Here is a 21850-nt window from a genome sequence, read left to right as displayed (position 1 = left end):
TCACTTAAAAAACAGAAAGTCAGTGGGCAACAACTAAAAAACATTTCCTCTACGGTTAGAGACTTGTTACTATGCAGAAACCTACACTGAAAAGCGGATGCGTGTTGTCATATTTTACCGCTTTTTTCTAATTTGATGGCAGTGACACATGTCAATAACGCTGGGCCAAGCTTCCCACTGCGCTCCCTCTTCTTTTAACAAAATTCCATAAGTGTCTGGAAAGTTCCGAACTTGTGGGAGAGGATTATTGATCTGATTATTGATTAATGTACTTTATTTCAGTGTTGGTATATGTTCTTCTTCCTGCATCTGTGGCTTGTTTTACATGCAAATATTATAGCTTCCAGTTGCTCAACAGTGTTAGATATTCTTTTTTAATGATGCTCCAAATGTTGTCACCTGGTGAAAGGTCTGGACTGCAGGCAGGTCTGTTCATCACCGGGACTCTTCTACTGTGTCGCCATGCTGTTGTACTCAGTAAGTGATTTAGCAATGACTTTCTGAAACATGCAAGGCCTGTCCTGAAAAACACACTGCCGGGACGGCAGCATATGTTGCTGTAAAAACTCTATAAGCCCGTCAGTACTGATGGGAACTTTCCAGATGTTTAAACTGAGAATTCCATAGACAGCGATTCAACTCAATACAGCCAATCTTTTTGTATATAATCATTTTTGGGGACCCCTAAAGAAGTCTTACTTTGATCCAAAGGAAAAGCAGCTGTGTTTTAATCCTACTTTAAACAGTTTTTGTTCGTGGAGGTTTCACTCATGAAGCATAGAAATGATATGTAGGCACGAACCTCTTTGCATTTGTTACAGCTAAATTTCACAGTTCTGTTTTGTAACCGCAGCCTGAGTTCACTACGACAAGCTTTATTTTCTCTCTCACCACAAGGTCATCCTGCATCATTAAACTGAAGCCCGCTGCAAATCTGGAAGATTGATTTTTTTTTATTTGTTATTTTTCCCTGCCCACTTGCTCTTCCTTAATAAATTCACGGAGATGTTTCTCTTTTACCCTGTACATGCCATGCTGGAATAGTAAATACATCAACACCTCTCCTGTAGAATGATGATGAGTATATTCGGTTTGCTGCAGAAACAGTTCCACCACCTGATTCTTACAAATTTGCACTTTGAAAGCAATTCCTGATCACTGCTATGCTCATTAACGCATTCTCTATTTTCTATCCAGTAAAATGATCAGATACCGGAGCTTTTGTGTTTCCTGACTTTTGTTGCCCCTTTTAGCAAGATGAAATCGTTCAAAGGGACAGAAAACCCTTCGCTGTGCAAGATAATGATAAATGTGTGACTTCCTTTTGACCCACACTAAAACAATACAATACTACATCTGCTTTTCCTCTTGCATAATCACAAGAATTGTAATTTACATACATCCTATTGTCTGTCATCTTAGCAGTACAAATAACCTGAAGATGATATTGGTCAAAACAACATTAGAGCTCCATGTTTTAGTCTTAAAATGTAAAAAAAGAATCATGATGTCAGCTCTCGTTAAGAGTGAAAATCTTTTGTTTTTGGCACCACTCACTGCTTTTTATCCTCACTCTAACGGCTCTGAGCTGCAAGGATTGAATCCTTTCTAACCAACATAAGCAGTGACAAATCAGATCAGGGACATTTCCAGGTGGAGGCGCAGGATTGCACTGGCTACAACTAAATATTATTGGGCCTCGCTGGTGCCACAGTCAATAATTAGATCCAGTATATGATTCTGAAATGTGCCACTCTAAGAAATGAGTGACTTTAGGTACTTTAAAAGCATTTTGATTGTAGAACTTGTGCACTATTAAGCTACTTATGTAGAAATATAACATTTATTTTTGTAAAAAGTTGATACTTTTTGCTTTAAAGTATTCATTGAGTACTATAAAGTACTCATTTTCCACAGTGGTTTTATTTGTGAGTAAATATTCAGATTTCAAAGACGCCAAGAAAACAATTCCAAACCCGTTATGAGCTGATATTTATTACTTTCCCTTCATTAACTGCTTTATTATTCATTCAGTTATAGATTAAGAGTTACAGCACAGAGGAGCCCTTTATATTTGATTAATTTCAAAGATTTCAGAAAGGATGCACATTTTATTGTATGCTAAAAACTGCTGCAATGGAAATATCTGCAAATTAGATTAAATATTCTGCATGTGGCCAGTTTATCAACAAGACAGAGAAACTGCACCACTAAATCTTTATTTTTATTACATCCTTCTCCGTGTGCAAATTTAAGAAAGGGTTCCACAGATAAACAGAAAAGAGAGGCAGACGTGAATGACACAAGCGTGAAGGAGAAAGCGGGTTTCTTCTCGTCTTCAGGTGGACACTCGGTTAATCGTCTCCTCCACAGATGGCCTTCACACACTCACACTGGTCGCCCGACAGATCTGACTGGAGGACACATCAACACAAGCAAAGAGTCAAGCATGCAAAAGCACATCCCACGTTCGGTCTGGACCACTGCAGGTCTTTTTGTACCACACTTTTGTTCTGTTTTCTGTGTCAGCGAGATCAGTGAATGTGCAGGAATCCCTGTGAGCCTAAACTTTGATTGCAAGAACAGAAACTCCACCCACCTGTTGTTCAAACCTTCAAATCAGAATAAATAAGCTCAAAGGAACGATTGTCTTAAAGACAGAGGAGCTAAAACAGCTTCAGGCACAGGGTGAACTGAGGGGCCCAGGACAAGATATTATACTGGATTATTTTAATCTCTGAATCATGGCAAACTACTCTAGTACAGTCCAAAAAAAAGGTAAAATATGTAGGCGAAGCAGGCAAAACAGACCACCTTTAACTACTTAACATGTGCCAGGGCATCAGAAAAGTGTCAGGGTCCAATATAACCAGATGATGAATAAAAACAGTTTCAGAAGACTTTCAAATCAACTCTCTTGCACACATTTTGGCCTTAGAGATTTTGCATTAATAGATCCATTTGCTATATAATTTCATATAAGGGGCAATAATGACTCTGACTGGCCTGTCTCAAGCTCGCTGTGTTTTCAGGGGGACAGTGGTGTCAGAGAAAACACTGCATTAAAAAAATTATAATACTTTTCTGCAGTGAAGCATGGTGGTGGAATCATCATGATGTAGGACGACTTCTTAGCAGGGAAATATTAGGAAATGATGAATGTAACAAAGCGAAGCTCTCAATTTACCGGTCGATCTACGTCCCTACCCTCACCTATGGCCACGAGCTGTGGGTAGTGACTGAAAGAACGAGATCGCGGATACAAGCGGCGGAAACGAGCTTCCTCCGAAGGGTGGCTGGCCTCTCCCTTAGAGATAGGGTGAGAAGTTCGGCCATCCGGGAGGGGCTCAGAGTAGAGCCGCTGCTGCTCCACATCGAAAGGAGCCAGCTGAGGTGGTTCGGGCATCTGACAAGGATGCCTCCTGGGCGCCTCCTGGGTGAGGTGTTCCAGGCATGTCCCACCGGGAGGAGGCCCCAGGACAGACCCAGGACACGCTGGAGAGATTATATCTCTCGGCTGGCCTGGGAACGCCTTGGTGTTCCCCCGGATAAGCTGGAGAAGGTGGCTGGGGAGAGGGAGGTCTGGGCTTCTCTGCTTAGGCTGCTGCCCCCGCGACCCGGCCTCGGATGAAGCGGATGAAGATGGATGAATGTAACAAAATACAGAGAAGTGCAGCAACTTGAGGCACTTGGTGACTCTCCAGCTCCAGGAGAAGATGAACTCAAATCTGACTGTCCTTAAGTGTTCTACAGAAACTCTGTAGAGTATCTCAAAGATAGCATATAAAGTTCGGGGAGATCTGACAGGAAGAAGTTGATCAGCTGCCAAAATCCAGGTCAAGCTGGGAGTTGTTAAGTAGTTAAAAAAGTTAAAAACATATCTTCACTATTTAATTATGACCAGAATTGACAGCAAATGTATCCAGTAATATTACAGTCACAGCGCAAAGTGTGAAAAAGATCAAAGGCTCTGATGCTTTCTCAGGAAACTGTAAAACTGGTCTCTTTTTTTAAGTATCTGGGCCAAGTAACACTTGGTGTGTCAGAAGAAGCATCAACTCCTCCAGGAAGTCCTTACAGGACAAATCGTCTTCTGCTGTATTTTTTTTTAACATGACACAGAAATGACCGGCCAAGGATTTTACCTGGTTACAACCTGTTTTTCCTCATGTCATGTCTTGTGTTTTGGCCAAACAGTCTAATCTTATGTCCTCATTTTTATACATTATATATATTATATTTGTATGTATATATATTTTATACATACAAGTTCTTTGAAATCCAGAGACAGATTTCATATACATCTGAGAAAGCATCGTAGCTTTGGGGGTCCAGTGCCTTTCACTGAGCTCACTACATGTGTGGACTCACTCCCTGCATCTCTCTGAGGATATAAATAAAACATATAAAACAAAAACAAAACATATAAAAATAAAACATATAAAATAAAATAAAACATATAAAACAATCCCTTGTATAAAGGACTGGATGAGCTCCAAAATTCCTCATGAATCTTGGCAAATAATACAAAAAGACACACCAAACATAACAATTTTTTTTACCAAATAAAACATATAAAATAAAATAAAACATATAAAATAAAGTAAAACATATAAAACAAAAACAAAACATATAAAAATAAAACATATAAAATAAAATAAAACATATAAAACTAGAAACATATAAAATAAAACATGCCTCTCATGCTTTATGAGGCACCTGAAAAGTAGTAAAACTATATGAGCAGTAGTGAAGCTTGCAAAGGAGGCAACTGGACTGCTTTAAGTTTGTGAAGATGTGAAGATGTTTCACTTCTTACCCACGAAGCTTCTTCAGTTCTAAACACAAACAGCAGCGTGTCCCAGGTATTTAACCCCCGAGAGAGGGATGTCTAATATTGATCATCACATGAGCCAAGCTGTGAAAAAAGGCCTGGGTCATTATCTTTGCTGGGGGTTAAGGGTCAAACCACTGTAAGACCTTGCTCCACCACATCATGTGACCTTTTGAGGTCACCTTAGGCAAGGTGAAACTACACAGGAGAAACCCAACAGCCAGTCCATAAAAGCACAGATGTAACATAAATAAAGATGAGCCACGTCAACAGGATGATGTAATCTTAAGATCCCTTTGCAGACACTACACACTCACACCGTGCCTCAGGCGACCTCGATAGGTCACATGACAGGGCGGGGTAAGATATCACAGTGGTTTCGCCCATATGCCTGAATTATATTTGAGTGGGAAAGCTGAAAGCTTCCACACAACCTGATGTGAGAAACGTAACCATATTTGGGGTTGACGGAGCCAACAAATGATGTGATTGGCCTGCTCAGCACCAGGCTTTCCTGCAGGAATCTCAATCAGGCCTTAACCCCAGTGATGGTATTGACCCGCGACCTTTTTCACACCTCAGCTCACGCGATGACGCACGTGATCAATATCAATAGGTCGACGAGGACCTCTGAGGAGGAAAATCTACACGAGGGGTTAAATACCTGGACTCGCCACAGTCCAGCTGCTTTCTTTTTCAGGCTCTTAAGACCTCCATGACCTGGATAACACAGACAGATGTGAGCCACAGCTGGCTGCCTGTTCAGTCCTTGTGCTCCAGAGCATCTCCTGCTTTTACGTGACTCCAACCAGAAAATCAGAGAAAGATATTCATGACGCGCGCATGGCTCGTATCAAATAAAACACAAACGGCTTCATGAAAACTTAACTGCATAATTTACTGGCATAGAAACATCAGCTGTCTTCAAATTTGCCTCTGATGATACAACTTGTAGGTGGCGTCTCTTTTAATCTGCAATGAATTAAGATGTCGCTCTTTCGCTGATTTTTGGAATCTGACGTGAAGAACTGTTGCAACGCTTTCTGATTTCTCCAGTGATCCAGCAGATGAGTCGTTTTGTGTCAGTACTCTCTTTGTGTGTCTCTGAGGGCCTCCAACTCGTTTAATTATTCAAAAATATTTTGGTTTGCAGATATCAGAGTGATTCTCCAAAGAGACCCGAGCTGCCGTTACTGTACGTCAGTGAAATTAAACTTCAAAGTGTGATGACGTGTTAAACCTCAAAGAGTGAATTAACAGAGGCCAGTATGAGACGGATCAAACTCAATCAAGTTTAACTTCAGAGTGCATAGAAGGCCTCTGATCGTGCTTGAATTTATTATCAATGTATGTTGCTGCAAACTGTGGATCCCTGAGATGAGCTGTACTGGTGTGAACCCAGTTCAGCGTGGCTATGGTAGCATCAGGTGGCTTTATTCAGACGTCATTTATTGAATCAATAGAATTCAGAGTAAAAAACTGAAAAAGTGGCACTAAAAGTTAAAAATCTCATTTCTCACCCGGATGGCAGAGAGCAGCGAGTGTCCGTAGAGTTTCTTGAACTCGGCTCTGATGTCCAGCAGGTCGATCTCAGACCGGCTCACCATGATCCGGGTCAGAGTGGACTCGTCAGTTCCTGCACCCTGAAAACGAGATTCACTCAGTTAACTTACAAAATATATTTAAGCACAAGGTGGTAAATGAATCCAAAACTAATTACGTTCTCTCTGTAACATTAGTTTGTGTTAGAGCTGGGCGATAGAACGATAACGATATGTATTGCGAAATAACTTTTTCTCGATAGAAAAATTAAACTATTGCGATAGGCCTCACCGGTCTTGTCCTCTAAAAAAAAAAAAGAATCAGCCAATCAAAATTAAGTAGTGCAGAGCCGAACCAATCACAGCCGCAGCGTCACGTCACGTGACTTGTTACATACAGTACAAGTGCCAAGCCGCACGTGTGTATTTGTTTTGGGAAGCAGCCAGCCGCCGTGCCGCCCGGTAATGGAAGAAATGAGTGTGCCGACTAGAGAAAAATCAACGGAGAGCGTGACCGAAGGTAAAACAGATGATGGCTCCAATGCCGGAGAGATTGTTGACCGGAAGAGCCATAGAAGTTCTGTAGTGTGAAGGTATTTCAGCTATTTCAAGTCTGACAAAAAACAGAGTAGCGCGCACTGTAAATTGTGTCGAAAGCAAGTCTGGAAATACAATAAAGCGGTGCATGCTCAATCTCTGACTGGAAGCGCTAATTCGTCATTCGGCTTTTGTCAGAATAAAGTAACTGTTAAAACTGTTTGAAAAGCTAAGCTATACAACAAAGAGAGATTGAGAATTTCCTTTTAGTTCTCAGTTTATGATGATGATGAGATGATGAGATAGCCTTTATTTGTCAGTTGCAGGTCTTTTGCCCACAACCGAGATGACAGACCTTGCCGACCGTACATACAATACACAAACATCACATTGGGGAGACAGGTCAGGCTAGGTAGCGAGGAAAAAAAAACATCGAAATGTGTAACGCAAAAGGATAATACAGGAATGCACAGATATCAACACACCATAGCACAATAAACACAGACAAGCAACATGGGAAAGAGTTCCAGTGTGTACATCTGATCTGGGACCGCTGCAATCTTTCGACTGCGCCTCCAACTGACCCGATGTCCACATCAGAGGGGAGGTAAGCGTTGGAGGTGGCGTTGGATCCGGGGTAGGGAGGGTGATGCGTCAGTGAGTGCTTATCAGTATCAGTATATGTATGTGTGTGCGTGTCGATAGTTCAGCTGAGACAGTGTCCTTCGCCCTGCCAGGCTAAGTAAACAGTCTTCCAGCCAACCCAGGTGGCCTTGCATGGAATGGGAAGGAACAGACTAAACACAGTCGTTATCAGGGTGTTTTGTTCAGCTCCGGCCTTGTAGCTGGCGCCGAGAGGGTATCCGGATGAAGTGATGTTAATTTTTTACTTTAGTGCAAACAGCTCATATGAATTTCAAAGCAGTTCTACAGTCCAACACTGGTCCCATTGGAGAGCCGCGAGCTTCGCCATACTTGCTTTCTGTGATGTTGTCATTTCTTGTGCTCAAGGAGCCGATTTCAGAGAACTCACGGCAGTGTGCCTCCCCGAGATGTCAAAAGTTTGATATTTGATATTGACAAAAGTTAGTCAATTTTGTCTGTTCTTCTGTAAAACAAACTAAGATTTATTTTTAGAATTAATATTTTGTTTCTAAGTGGAATTGACAATTTAGTCTGTTTCGTTTGTTCTATTTTGAAACTTAAACGCTTTAGCGGCTGCCTTTTGTGTAGTTTGAAATATTTGCCTTTATTTATCTGAAAAAGTCTCATGTTCCTTAAGTACATCTACCCTGTTGAACTTATTATGGGAAATAAATATTTAAATCAAAACAAGCTGCTGATTATTTCACATTTTACTTGTGAGCAACGGCACATTTAAATCTTACAAATATAGTTTGGCTTATATCGTGATATATATCGTTATCGCCTGAAATGAAAAAAAACATATCGTGATATGAAAAAATCTTATATCGCCCAGCTCTAGTTTGTGTATTTTATTTTTATTCTTTTTATTGTGTTTTACTGGTCCGGCCCATTTGTGATCATACTATGTGTTTTTTCCACAAACTAAAAGGAGATTAACAGGCCTGTTTAAAGGTTGGGTGGCCATAAAAGGCAAGGAGCTAAAAAAGATGATCAAAGGATGAACCGAGTGGCTGGGTGAGTGGTTTAAGGTTGTGTTGTGCACCAACTATCAAGTTACCACAACCCCATCACACCTTATACTGGAAACTCGAAATGAAAAACTCTGCATGAGCGCTTGTACAACAGGAGAAGGACTCAAAACAGTTTTTCCACAAAGCCTCTGGAAAGCTGTTTAAGGATCTGGGAATCTCTGAGCTCCTGTACAGCCACATACATGCTCTGAAACCTGCCAGCACAAACTGAGAGACACGAGAGGCCAAACTGACACCAAAGCGCAGCCGCTCCACGAGGGTGTAAGGTATGAAAGGATTATTTTTAACTTATGCAACGTTACCCAGATAATACAATAAGCAGAACAGATCCACTTTAAATGCCGAATACTGTTTGGTAATAAAACACATGTCTGATAGTCTATTAGTCACATGTGCATACTTTTTATATGATAATTGATAAATTGGTAAATGCACCGGATAGAATTAGTGTGAAACAATAGTGACTGCAGGACAAAACTTGTGTTGTAACTTAAATTAAAAGCAGTGTAATCACCTTCATGCTCTCATGCAGGAGTTCTGCAAAGTAACCTGGTACACTCTTCACACATTTCACTGGAAAAGGAATTAAAAGGTTTGAACAGAATAAAAAAATCTAAATCAAGAGTTTTAAACATTTTACAAATTATGCTGAAAAGACCTCCCACAGCATTTTAAGGCACCGTAATGATGCTGAATAAACTAGAAAGAATGTCAAAGAGAGAACTACAAAGTGTACTGGGGGAAAAAACGTAAACAAGTAAATCCAAATTAAACTCATAACCCAAAAATAAACAGAAAATGTTAAAGTACTGACGTAACTGAGAGCTACCAAATGAATAAAAGGAGAATCGTTAGATTTAAAGCTGCTGCAACATTTTTCACTGTGTCCTAATGTATTTGGACACCACCATATTGAGTTTCTACATGAGTTTGTCCACATATTTTTAACTAACCACTAACCCTGACCCTGCAGATCAGCTTACCAACAGCCACGAGCAGGTTCTCCAGGTCTCCTGACATCTCCCCTTCAATGCTTTGCTGCAGGGTCTTTCCACTGATGTTCTTGTATTCAATCACAGCTGCATAAAAAGAACCAAATCGCTTTATTATTGTTTCTTATTGGGGAAAAAAAAAGCCTTTATAAAACATCGATGTGACATACTTTGTCTCAGGTGAGGAATGCTTTTTTTGCAAAGGATTTCAATGAATTTAGATTCATCGGTGCCCCACTTCTTCTCCCCGGCATTGTAAAGAGTCTGAGCAGAAACAAACAAAGCTTTAAATACATACATGACATAAAGAGAACAGCACGTACGACTCACATGAAGAATACCCCACCTTGGCGTCTTCTCTTGCCTTATTAACATCCACTGTGGTGCTCTCATCCCGCTTACCCTGAAAACGAGAACAAAAGCAAAATCAGTTTGAACCATTTCATCGTTCTTCTGTCTGAGTGATGTGTTTCTTTTAAATCTTCTGTTACTTTTATTTCATGGCTCACATATTTTGTTTACATATTTTTGCTACTTTAGCTGTTTCAGATAGATGTGATATCCATGAATGAAGAATGTAGAAACTTAACAGAAAAATGGAAACGTTCCACCCAAGCTGCTGAGTTCCAAGAAAAGAGAACTGATTACAAGAAGAAACTGCAGAACCGGAGCAGCAAGTTTGCAAAATGAATGATGGCGCACGAGCAAAGATTTCATTTCTGTCCAAAGGTGCTCCAGGCGTGCCGTACAATGCGGGCGACATCGTGGTGATTACTCATCGCCTATGAAAGGAGGAGGAGAATCGTACGGGGCGAGTAAATCCAGTTTGTGAAACAAAAATGTAGAAATGAAGTCTGGACGCTTTCCAAAGACTGATGCATGCAAACAAGATGGCAGATGTTTTACAGATGATTTGACTAAAGGAGACAAAGCGGCTGTGGAATCGAAGAGATCATTAGAAGTCTTTATGGCTTCATAGAAAATGTACAAATATTTGCATAGAGGATATGGATGGAGTCGTGTAAAAACCTGTTCCCATAGGAGCTAAGAGGAAATTACAAGCCAGGTATCAGTCATTCAGTCATTATGCAAATGTACTGTTTATAAGGTTGGGGAAACCTGCAGTCAGCTGAGACTGAAGAAGTCACTTGGATGAGTCACGAAACGTTTCTCCCAGAAAACGCTGCGTCCAGATGAACAGAATCAACTTTTGGAGATAGAAGCCAGGTAGTGCTAATAAAAATCACTTGATTAATTTGTCATCAGCCAGTGTGGGCAGCTCCTCCTGCAAGCAGAAGTTTTGGCAGTTTGTTGGCCTTCAGCTTTCAGACAAATGCCACATTCTTCCCAGGGCTGGATGATTCTGCAATTTCACCCTGAGGTCTGACTGCGATGCTCACAGAGACTGAAGAACTACGTCTCAGACTCTACAGGACTACATCACGACACAGCTTAGGCTTGCTGAACACCACCTGAACAAAAACACAAGATTTCTGGAACGATGTCCTTTTGACGGACAAGACCAAAGTGCAGATGCTTGTCCATATTGCACAGCACCACATCGGGACAAATCCAAATGCATCATGTGAGCACAAACACCTCATACCAACTGTTGAGCATGGTGGTGGATTTCTGATGCTTGAGCTTGTTTTGCAGAAAAGAATCAATCTGCTGTAACGGCCCAGTCAAGTCTAGACCCCAATGCAATTGAAATCACTTCAGGTTACTGGTGCTAAAGCCACTGAATCATGTGGTCTACTTAGCGTTTCACATTTCAGTATTTTGGCTTAAGTTTTGTCACATAAATAATGACATTGTGGAATATGTTGCTGTTCATCTGAGCTTTAGCTAATTCATTTTAAAAAGACCAGATGATTTAAAAAAAAAAAAAGTCTTAATACATAAAACCCTTGAATTGCGTTCGCTTCTCGTGTAACAAACCAGAGCCAGGAGGAGCAGCGCTTTGGAATAGTCTCCTGAAACTTCCCTCTCCAGGGCAGCCGTCAACTGCTTTTTGGTTTCTGGGGAGAGAAGATACGACAGACGATGCTGATGTTAGAAAAACTATCACAAAACAGACTAAAGTCTGTGGTAAATTATTTTGCTGCTGTCCAGCATGGGTAAGGTATATTTTGTTCTTGTGACTAAAAACATATTAGTTTTAATATAATTGGCAAAAAAAAAGTATCAAACGTAACTTTTACCTTTGAAATAGACGTCGCTGAGAGCTTTAATTTGTTGGTTAGATCTGGAGGCAAAGATTTCAATCAAGACTTTGTCTTTGGTTCCAGCTCCCTGCAAAAACATGCAGTGTTACTCAGCTACAGTGTATTCTTTACTCTTTAGTCCTACATATCAATCAATCAAGAAAGCAATCGATGAATTCCAGTACCAATAAGTCCAAAAGTTTTTAAAGAAGTAACGAGTAGTAACAAGTACTTTTCACTGAAACTCTCAATACAAAGCACAAAGGGATGTGGATGCAAGTGAAGGAAAACAAAATAACATCTGACACAAAAAACACAATCACAGAAACTCAAGGAGGCAGGTGTATTATTGTCAGAGTCTACGATCAAGAGGTTTTATATCAATCACAACGACAGCCTGAAGTCTTGAACACACATTTCCTCCTTTTGAATGCCCTACCAGGCCTTTACTGCAGCAACCTTCAGTTGCTATTTGTTTGTGGGCCTCTGCCTGAAGTTTAGTCTTTAACAAGTGAAATGCTCAGTTGGGTTAAGAAGTTAAGACTTCTTTGCTTTAATAAACTCCTGGGTTGCTCTGGCTGTTTTGGGCCATTGTTCATCTGTATTATGAAACGCCGCCCAATCAGTTTCACTGCATTTAATTGGATTTGAACAGACAGTAAGTTTCTGAACACCTCAGAGTTCTTCTTCTGAGGCTGCCTTTGTCCTGTGTCACATCATCAATAAACACTGGTGTCTCAGTGCCACTGGGAGCTCTGCACGCCCAAACCAAACCAGCTCGTGCTTTGGATCATGAGCGGTTCCACGCCGTCACTCTGGTAGAGGTTGATTGGCTGGCTATTTTAGATGTTTATTACTCCAGTCTAGCCTTTCTATTCTTCAGGGTTATGAGTGGCTTGCACCTTGCAGTGAACCCTCTGTATTTACTTTCATGCTTCTCTTTATGGTACACTGGATATCGATGACCTCCTGGAGAGTAAAGGGGTTTCTCTTCACCATGGAAATGATTCTGCGATCATCCACCACTGGTGTCTTCTGTGGACATCCAGATCCCTAAACAAAAGCTGAGGGTCTACACATCATGTCCATGTCCATTATAGAACTATAATTGAAATATATTTCAGTAAACAGGTAAAAAAAAAGAGCAAATATGTATGGACATAACTGTATTTGGATAATGAAACCGAGATAAACTGAAAAGAAAAGCATGGAGGAGTGAAACAGCTCGTGGTCAGAGCGTACCATATCACCTGTGAACCATGTTGGTGAAAATGTTGCACCTTTGAACGGGTCAGTGGTGTTTATTATTGTCTGAAGTCTACAGGGTTGCACTCTCTGCTCAGATTCAGACAAACGCTGCAAAACTGAGCTTCACAGTGCAAATGGATAATGACCCGAAAAGCGACCCGAGAGCAATGAGATACTCTTCAAAGGCCAAGTCAGTCACCTGATGCCAACTCAGTAGAGCAGAGGAATGCAGTTTATGGATGTGCATGGATTCTAGACTCCAGGTAGAAATTTATTGCAAAGGATTTTAATCCAAGTATTAAAAATAATTCTTAATTTAAAAATTATGTTAGTTAGTCCAGTTATTTTTGAGCCCATCAAAATGTGCTCGATGGCTGCACTCTGGTCAGCTAGAAAACACCTTCAAGGCAGAATTCACTGAGAAACGTCACCTTCATGGCCCGCATTACTTCATGGCAGTCGTACTCAGCAGGAGGAGTGACGAGCGCCACGAGCAGGTCCTCAAAGTCCCCGCTGGTGTCCCCTTTCAGGTCCTTCACTAATGTCTGTGAGTTAAACACAGCCCAGTGAGTTTTCAGACACCAGCACACATGATCCTGCAGCATTAAACCACACCTATGTAAATACCCACAGATCTCCACCCTGTAAGTTAAACAGAGACTTATCTGGCTAAACACATAAACCACGATACTCACCTGTTATGTTAAAGATGAAAAAGGAACCATTTGTGTTTAACACAGAGGTACAAATGCCATCAGGCACACAGCTTTCATGTTATTATAAGAATGCAGAAGCTGCCTGATGTTTGCATTTCCAAAAACAGTGAGGTCCAATTTCTTTAACCCTGCTGTTCTACAACTTTTTTCATTATCATTTATTTTTTAATGAACATTGACATCAATAAACTATTTCTTAGCCTGTTCCTTCATAATAAGATACAGGTGCAGTCTTAATGAAGGAAACAGATTTGTTTTCGTACTCTGCTGGTGGCCTTTTCATAAGCTTTACAGATGAGCTGTCGCTGAGCGCTGCTTCTGGTGGTCAGAATCTCAATCACAATCTTCTCATTCGTGCCTGAGACAAATGAAAAGCAAAGAGTCAGACTGATGAACACAATAAAAGGAACAAGGAACGCAGCGTGTTAACTATGCTAGCAACCTTCAGGTTTAATCTAATAATCACCTCAATTTGTAAAGTTTACTTTATCAAAAATGTATTGATAGTACTTTCAAATGACGGAAACATGACTGTGTGCATTCGTACCAAATCCATCAATGGCCTTTTTCAGAGCTGCAGCATCCTGCTCTGCATCAAAGTTTGCTTTGGGCTTGATGGTTCCTCGCTCTCCACCCTGAAGAGCACAGATACATTCACCTGTCAGCATTTATTTTGCTCTTTTATGTAATTTCCGTAATCATAAGCCCTTCGGCGACACCTGACGCGAGGGTAAAGGGTTAGTTTGACCTACTTTTGCTGAGAAAGAGGAAGGAGCATCCACGAGGCTTTCCAAGTCATCCTGCAGAGCACGTTAAATAAGTCAAACCCTTGCTGATATAATAATGATGATAAAAAACACAGGACATGTCTTACCCATAAAGATCCCATGATGTCTGCAGATAATTTGTCTGCAAAACAGCAACAGCACATTCACTAACTGTCTTTATATGCTGTAGCATTAAACATCGGCTTAAATGTGAACGTTTTATGTACAATGAGCGTATGCACTATTCTGTAAAATTCACCTATTAATCCATCAGTCCCTGAAAATACAGGATATCGGAGTCTTTGTGGGGCGTTCTTATTTTCTCATGTTTGCTGCGATACCTCAGTAAAGCATATGATTGAAAATCATTGCCCTGTTTTCACATCTGGGATTGTCTATATGAATATCTGCTAAACAGAAAGCAAATAAACCCTTCAGCCTGTCATACTTCTTATCACACAGCTGCAAAAAAAAAAAAAAACCTTTACAAAAACTAAAGGTTTACAGAGAAGCAGCTCCAGCAGGATACTCAGCAAACTGATTATGATAAAGACGGTAAAAGTAGATAAACTGTAAAACTAATAAGGAGTTCAGGAGAGAAGTAACCATCTCTAATCAACTCTAAATGAACAGTGTCTAATGTGCTGCAATGAAAGACGATAAATAAATGAGAAAAAGCTCACCTAGATTTCTCTCTGAACCGGAAAGTTTACCTGCTGCACCTCCTGGTTACCTGCAAAAAACAACGAGCTACCTGAAAAGCAAACCGGCCACTCCCAATCTCTACAAGTGACTGCACAGTTTTACAGTCATTGGTCTACAGTCAGGTGATGCGTTCAGGGACTACTTGTACACTTCAGAGATCTGCAGCAGAAAGCCTTCTAAGGCTGTATCCCAATTCAGGGTCTGCAGCCTTAAAGGCCGCATTTTAAGGCCGATTACGTCACAGCGACGCGACGAAGGCTGCTCGAAATGCGGCCCTCAAATGCGTCCTTCATATCCCTGAATTTTAAGGATGTGGCGGTGTAGACTTCGTGGCCCAACATATCCCAGAATGCATAGCGGGGCGGTGGGTGTGGATAATTTTGCTGAAAAAAAACGGCGGATGAGGGGCGCCCGAAGAGTAAACTTTAAGTAAGTACTGAATATTATGTCACTTATTTATGTGCAAATGTTTAATAACGAAGAACATTAAAACATTACTGTTGGCCACATGTCGGCAAAGTCATGTGACATTAGTGACGTTTGTACTAACTTGGTTTTAAAGCCTTTACTTTAAAATATACGCCGTTCAATAGCTGAGCTTAATCAGAGAATGATCAAAGCTCATGTAGAAACAAACAAACAAATGAACAAAAGATTTTCTCCTTCATTTCTGTCAAACAAAGCTGTATGAAACGTTTCTAGCCGTTAGTATCATGGTTGCTAGGCAACCTGGGCAGCGCGACGGAGGCTAGACCGTCCCATTTTACAAGCCTCGCACTTCCGGCCTTAGCGGTCTTTGAGTACGCGGCCTTTGAGGATCGTTAAGGCTGCGTACTTTAAGGCTGCAGACCCTGAATTGGGATAAACCAAGAAACCATCTTTAATACTGAACCTAATATTTTGCCTAAATGATATCATGACTTTGCAAAGTAAAATATAGAAAAAAAAAGTTTTAGTCTTTATCTGTTTGGTCAGATTTTTTGGTCAATTTGAAAACTCCCACAGTGGGAACTAGTTTAACCTATCTCCACTGGAGTAACTGGTTTAGCAGCACTGGGATGTTTATTCATTAAACACGGAGCATAAAAAATAACACAGTAAGAAAACTACAATCTTAAAAAAACAAAGGAGGAAGCAGCAGCTGGTTTAAAGGGATCTTTACATCATGGAGGTCTTTTTCTTCTTTTATACTTTTTCTGTTTGAGATTTTTAAAATCTGCAAAAATAATAAATTACTATAAAAAACAATCAAACAAAATTGCACAATTTCCTAGAAGCAGGAAGCAGAATAAGAAAGAAAGACATCTGCAGAGTAGAGGACACGGTGAGATCTAACCCAGTGTCTTTGGTGAGCAGACGGGTCTTTGCCTCTAGTGTGCAGGCCGCTGTCATCAGGGTCCTGCTGGTGTTGAATTTGGAGAGTAATAAATAAGAGGCTGCTGTTATTCTTATACAGCCGACCTCCTTCTCATACAAGTATGAAGTTACTTGGTGAAGTGTTTAAAAAAAATAAAGGATATATTTTCCTTTTCAATTTCAAACTCTTTTTTAAAGTCACTCAAGTAAATTTAATGACATTTCTACATGCTAAGACAAGCCTGGCGAACATCAGTAAAACTCATTTAATCAGTTTTTATTGACTAAAAATATGTCACAGCAGGTAATTGCTGCGATCTCTGTCCTTATTTATCACAAACTTACTGTTCCAGTGGTGGGCGCTCATAATGATGTCAGTATATACACAAACACAAGTAAATCCCTATGAGCCAAAGGTTTGCCTTAAACACTCAGTTTGAATTTCTAACATAGTGATTGCAGGCAGACAGTGCTTTGAGCACATGCTGTTCAAACCTGTGGTTTATGAGGGCCAATGAGAAGAAACGTGGCTTAAAGCGTGGAGCCCAGGACTGGCCTGACATAAAGGTTCAGCCCACTGGATCATTTTGGGAAATGTAAAAACTGCAAATCACACTTGTGTCTCTTTTACAGCAGTCTCACTTATGAAGAGGTTGTGCGTGGCCTGAAACACTGCACCAGTAGTGCTGTCATGAAAAAGAAAATTCAGCTTCATTAAGTAGAAAATCTGGACCTTTAAAATTATTTAAATACAACCTCAGGTGAACAATATATAAATACACTGTGTCCTCAACCCCAGTGAAATGCTGTGATGGGACAGTGAGAGAGTTGTGCATAAATCAGGGCCTGCAAACATCAATGAGCTGAACCAATGTTGCACAGAAAAGTGAGCCAAGTTCCTCCACAATTATGTGAGAGACTTATAAAGTCACACAGAAAACAACTACAACTTACTGCTGATAAAAGTGGCTCTCCAAGAATTTAAGCTTAATCTTTGTTAAGTATATAAGTTAATAATAGTATAGGCTCATGTGTTGTTGTTCATTTGAGTTTGTATTTATCTAATTCTAAAGGAGGATTTTTACTTTCTTCTTTGTGACCATAAATAAATAATAAACCATTAAACTGCAAAAAAGGGACGTTTTTCTTAATTATTTGTACTTCATTTAATACCAGATCAACTTTAGCTTCATCAGAAATTTCATGTCTCTGTCGTAGGTCTTCAGTAAGTAATGGGACTTCTTTTTTTGTGAATTAATGACCTGCTCCTAACTCTAGCTCTTAACTTTTTGCATTGATTTCTGAAAGTGTTGGCCGACAGAGGAAAAAAACTGAAATACATTTTTACAGTTACAATTATTTTCATCACCAGTTTTATAACAAACATGTTCTTAAACTCATTCATACTCAAACAACTGTAATACTTTGCAGTTTTTAGGTTTTAAAATGTTATTGAGGAATAGTTTATCTAAAAATCAAGTAGCTGTATGTGGCTCATAAAGTAAACTGCACTGGATCCCTGCCTTAAACAGATAGGAGGTAAGATGGCTTGTTTCAGACAGAGGATGAACTGGCCTTAGTATAATGGATTATTATGAACTGTGAATCATGCTAAGCTACTCAAGCAGAGTCCAAGAACAAAATGTGGTTTAATCTTTAATCTTTTAACTTTATGGTTCATTAGCAGAATCTAATAGTAATAAATAAAAGTTAAATCAAAAACTTGCTGAGTTTCAGATTATTTTTTATTACTAAAAAAAGGCACCAAATACAGGCATCAGTATTGATAGCATTGTTGTCATTTTCCACAAAATGATAGCACCAAAAACACAATGTCATTCCCATAATTCCCCACTCCCGTGTAGTTTGATAGGCACACAGTGGGAAGATGACAGGAGGTGGGATCAGCGAGAAAGACGCATCACGTGAGAACAAACGTGTTTTTCTTCAGCAGTGCACTCGAACCAGTGTCATACACTTAAAAAAATAATACAGGTACATCAGTAGCTGAGTGGTAACATAATACATCACAGGAGGGTAACATAAAAGTACATAAATGAATACAAATAATTATCTGAGTGAAGTGAGAAAATGGATTCTGTGTCTTTGGGCAGAACAAAGGCAGGTAGACACGTATCTCCTATAAGTGATTATTTTCATTAGGACAACAGTAAGGCTGAAGCAGTCGATCGTGTGGACGGGATCAGTGAACATCTACGTACACTGTCGCAGAAAAAAACAAAAACTTTGGGTGATTTATTCTGAAATTCATGAGGAAAAATACTGCATGGCACTTAATATTGGCAGCTGTCAGAGCACAGTACAACTTAAGAATTGGTGTTGAGCAACGTGACAGTACAAATGTCTCTAAGTAAGGCTTAAAAACAGGTTTATTTTTTTAAATGCAAATCTTGCTAATGAAGGCAGAAATAACAAAAAGAGATGGCATAATTGCACTTGAAAAGGTTGTCATTCATTTTTGTTAGTTACACTCATTCATTCTCGGGCGATAGCAGCACACCGGACGTGCCAAACACTTTAACAGCAGCTGTAGCTCGTGTAGAGGTTTCTCTGAAGGACGTTTCTTTTTTGTGGAGCCAGAATTTTGATGTTTAATTCATCTGCAGAACCAGTGAGCAACACTAGTAATACAAGGGGGGATCAGAAAGTTCCAGCTTTTAAACAAAACATGAAAACATTGCTTTAAATTTGGCTGATGTCACATTAAAGGTCATCTTCTAGAGAAGCCCTGATTTGAACACGAATAAACTCGTTATCCTCAGGTATAGAATTCAAAAATCCCTCAGTGAAGCAGATAATTCAGAGACAGTAAACCTCTCCCATGAGATGGAAAACTGAGGCCCCCTCATGGAGCAGGACGGGATGGCCTGGAGTCTTGATGATGGCTCCAAAAGTGAGTCAAACCCATCGACCTCCATGCAAAAATGCCCAACTTAACAGCATTAAAAGCACATTTTCAGCCTTGCTTCTATTGGTAGTTTACATTTATAATAAGATGCCAATTGTTTTGTGTGTTTTTGGATATTGGAATTAAGAACGTGGCCACAATAACTGACAGGCGTCCTGACACAAGCTGCTCTCTACTGGCTTTGTGAAGCCTTTTGATGATCATCTGATGATGAAACAGATGATTTGACTCCTAATATTCGCGGTGTGGTTCAGACCAGAGGAGAAGCTGAGGTTTGGAGACTGCCTACCAACTATTGGAGGTTTACTGGGTACGCCCAAAACTAATTGGAGAGATCCAGCTCAGGAACGCCTCAAGATCAGCAGGAGGAAGTGGGAAGTGTTTCTGAGGAGAATGCTGTCTGGAAAACCTGCTGCTGGTGACGAGAGCTGGGTCTCTGGTTTTAACTCGTCAGTTTTTATTACGTTCCTTTGCATTTAAAGAAAAACAGCTCTTCATGGCAGGAGCTGACTGTTTGAACTGTGTGTATGTGGAAAATGGTGAATGTATTCAACAATCAGGCACTCTTTTCCTCAACAACAGGGCTGCTAGCACTACTGCTAGTCATCGCAAAGTTATAGTCTTACTGTGAAGTTGGGGTAGTTGTATGAGCATCCGGGACTGCAGCACTGACAGTTTATGGTTTGGAACAGAAGCACTTTTCTCATTGACTGTCTATTTATTTTCCTGGTCGACCGCCAGACTGGTCATTGATATTTGACCTACAGTCAATGGATTCCAACAATTTTCCAACCATGCTGCAGAAATGTAGGAGCTCGATGCCCACATCTACCCAAGGGTGGAGGATCCATCCATCAGAAAATACATGAACAGTACGTAGTGATGTAGCAGGAGCTCGAGGAGCAGTTTTAAAATAAAGATTTAGCTATGCTCCAGAAGATGATCTTGAAAGGGAGACATTTAAAAGGTCTGTTCTAGGACTTTCTGATCCCATCGTTCATCTGAAGGAGGACTTCTACACTGGTCCCCCCCCCCCCCCCACAGCCGTGACATGAATAGCAGTGACGTGACTAAATGCAGCAGAAAGAGTTTTTTTAATGTTTTTTTGTTTTCTTACAAAAACAATCACCAGTGTCTGAGCTACGGTTCACCGTTTTGGTGCTAAAAAGGTTGCAAATGTCAAGTAACACAGTAATGAAATGAACACAGTTTGAGGTGAAGTTTGGCTGATCTGATGCAGATGTTTTGGCTGTTTCACACAGCTGTGTGTTTTATGGATTCCTGAGGTAGCCCAGTCGCCTGCGCGTCACACTCTTCCCTTTTTCAACGTGGTATAAAAATACATTAACCTCTCGTTCCAATAAGTACAAACTTTCTTTTAGAAAATACCTTTTTTTAAAATTCCACTTTCGCCTTTTCCTCGCCTTCCTCGTCACGCGTTTCAGACCTCAGTGCCGTCGTTGAGGTTGTTGTGGAGTTTGACCTCCAGGTTGACCTGTTTGACCTTGGCCTTGCTGTTGGCCTCCTGGTTGCGGTTCAGGACGTTGATGTTTCTCACCGTGCAGTGCTTGGTGCCGAAATTCTTCTCCACACACTTGTCCATGCACACCTCCACTTTGGTGTTGAGCGGATACTCCTCGTAGATTTTTGGTTCCTTCTTCTTGCTCTTCTTCTTGGCCAACCGTCGGCAGCGGCGGAACAGGAAGCAGGAGGCCAGCAGGACCAGGACCAGCAGGGTGATGGCGGCCACACCTCCCCCCACGGAGCTGCCCACGTGGGCGTTAAAGGTGGGGGAGGGCCCGGCTTCCAGGTAGAGCGACTTCATGTTGGTGCCGTTCTTTATTTGATCTCCTTCGTTGTCGTAGATGAGCGACTCGTCGAGCGTCAGCCGGCCGCTGCGATCCACCAGGTCACGTTTAGAACGGCTGAGCTGATACGTCACAGAGCGCTGAATCCTGGGGTTGGACCGCGACTCGGGGCTGATCACATAAATTACCTGCAGGTACCACTGGTGCCCCGCCTCCACCTGTCAATCCCCAGAAAGAGAGGATCATGTTAGCTGCAGTTTGTTGTAAAGTAAATTCAGTGTTCACGAATTATTATGTAGAATATGCAGATCAATAAATCTGGACCCATCCTGTCATTGCTGGTCTACGGCGCCCCAGAGGTGGGAAGTAACAAAGTACAAATACTTCATTACTGTACTTAAGTAAAATTTCCAGGTCTGCATACTTTAAGTCTTTATTTTTTGACAACTTTTTACTTACACTTTAACCCTTTAAAGCCGGTCGGAGCGGGCACGCTCTGTTTTGTGTAATTATTTTTAAATCCCGGTAGCA

The 21850-nt window shown here is 40.7% G+C and overlaps 2 protein-coding genes across 7 annotated transcripts in view; both read right to left on the bottom strand.

Annotated features, from left to right (window-relative positions):
• Positions 1–1974: 1974 nt before the first annotated feature.
• anxa3a (annexin A3a) lies at positions 1975–15534 on the bottom strand. Its single transcript, XM_085181012.1, has 14 exons — positions 15205–15534; positions 14629–14663; positions 14507–14554; positions 14302–14389; positions 14018–14112; positions 13470–13583; positions 11788–11878; positions 11525–11604; positions 9930–9986; positions 9754–9847; positions 9575–9670; positions 9106–9164; positions 6355–6477; positions 1975–2414 (listed from the first exon to the last, which is right to left on the bottom strand). Exons 2-14 carry the CDS (start codon positions 14641–14643, stop codon positions 2355–2357), a joined length of 1020 nt encoding a protein of 339 aa, XP_085037138.1. The 5' UTR covers positions 14644–14663; positions 15205–15534; the 3' UTR covers positions 1975–2354.
• A 156-nt stretch (positions 15535–15690) lies between these two features.
• fras1 (Fraser extracellular matrix complex subunit 1) overlaps positions 15691–21850 on the bottom strand; it is a 352607-nt gene continuing 346447 nt past the window's right edge. For all 6 annotated transcript variants that reach the window (XM_085180995.1, XM_085180996.1, XM_085180998.1 and 3 more), the window contains one exon: positions 15691–21537. In XM_085180995.1, coding sequence (XP_085037121.1) covers positions 20953–21537 — 585 coding nt within the window. In that variant the 3' untranslated portion in view covers positions 15691–20952. The remainder of the gene's footprint in view (positions 21538–21850) is intronic.

This window comes from Neolamprologus multifasciatus, chromosome 12 (assembly GCF_963576455.1).
Source record: "Neolamprologus multifasciatus chromosome 12, fNeoMul1.2, whole genome shotgun sequence".
Lineage (NCBI taxonomy): Eukaryota > Metazoa > Chordata > Actinopteri > Cichliformes > Cichlidae > Neolamprologus > Neolamprologus multifasciatus.
The sequence above is the reverse complement of the archived record's forward strand: the minus strand, read 5'-3'. Positions and strand labels throughout refer to the sequence as shown.

What these genes read in the sequence shown, in the direction of transcription:
- anxa3a (XM_085181012.1), bottom strand. An exon ending in CATTCCTCACCTGAGACAAA is followed by an intron (nt 9,671 to 9,753) that starts GTATGTCACATC and finishes CTTTTTATGCAG; the next exon opens with CTGTGATTGAATACAAGAAC. An exon ending in GAACCTGCTCGTGGCTGTTG is followed by an intron (nt 9,165 to 9,574) that starts GTAAGCTGATCT and finishes TTCCTTTTCCAG; the next exon opens with TGAAATGTGTGAAGAGTGTA.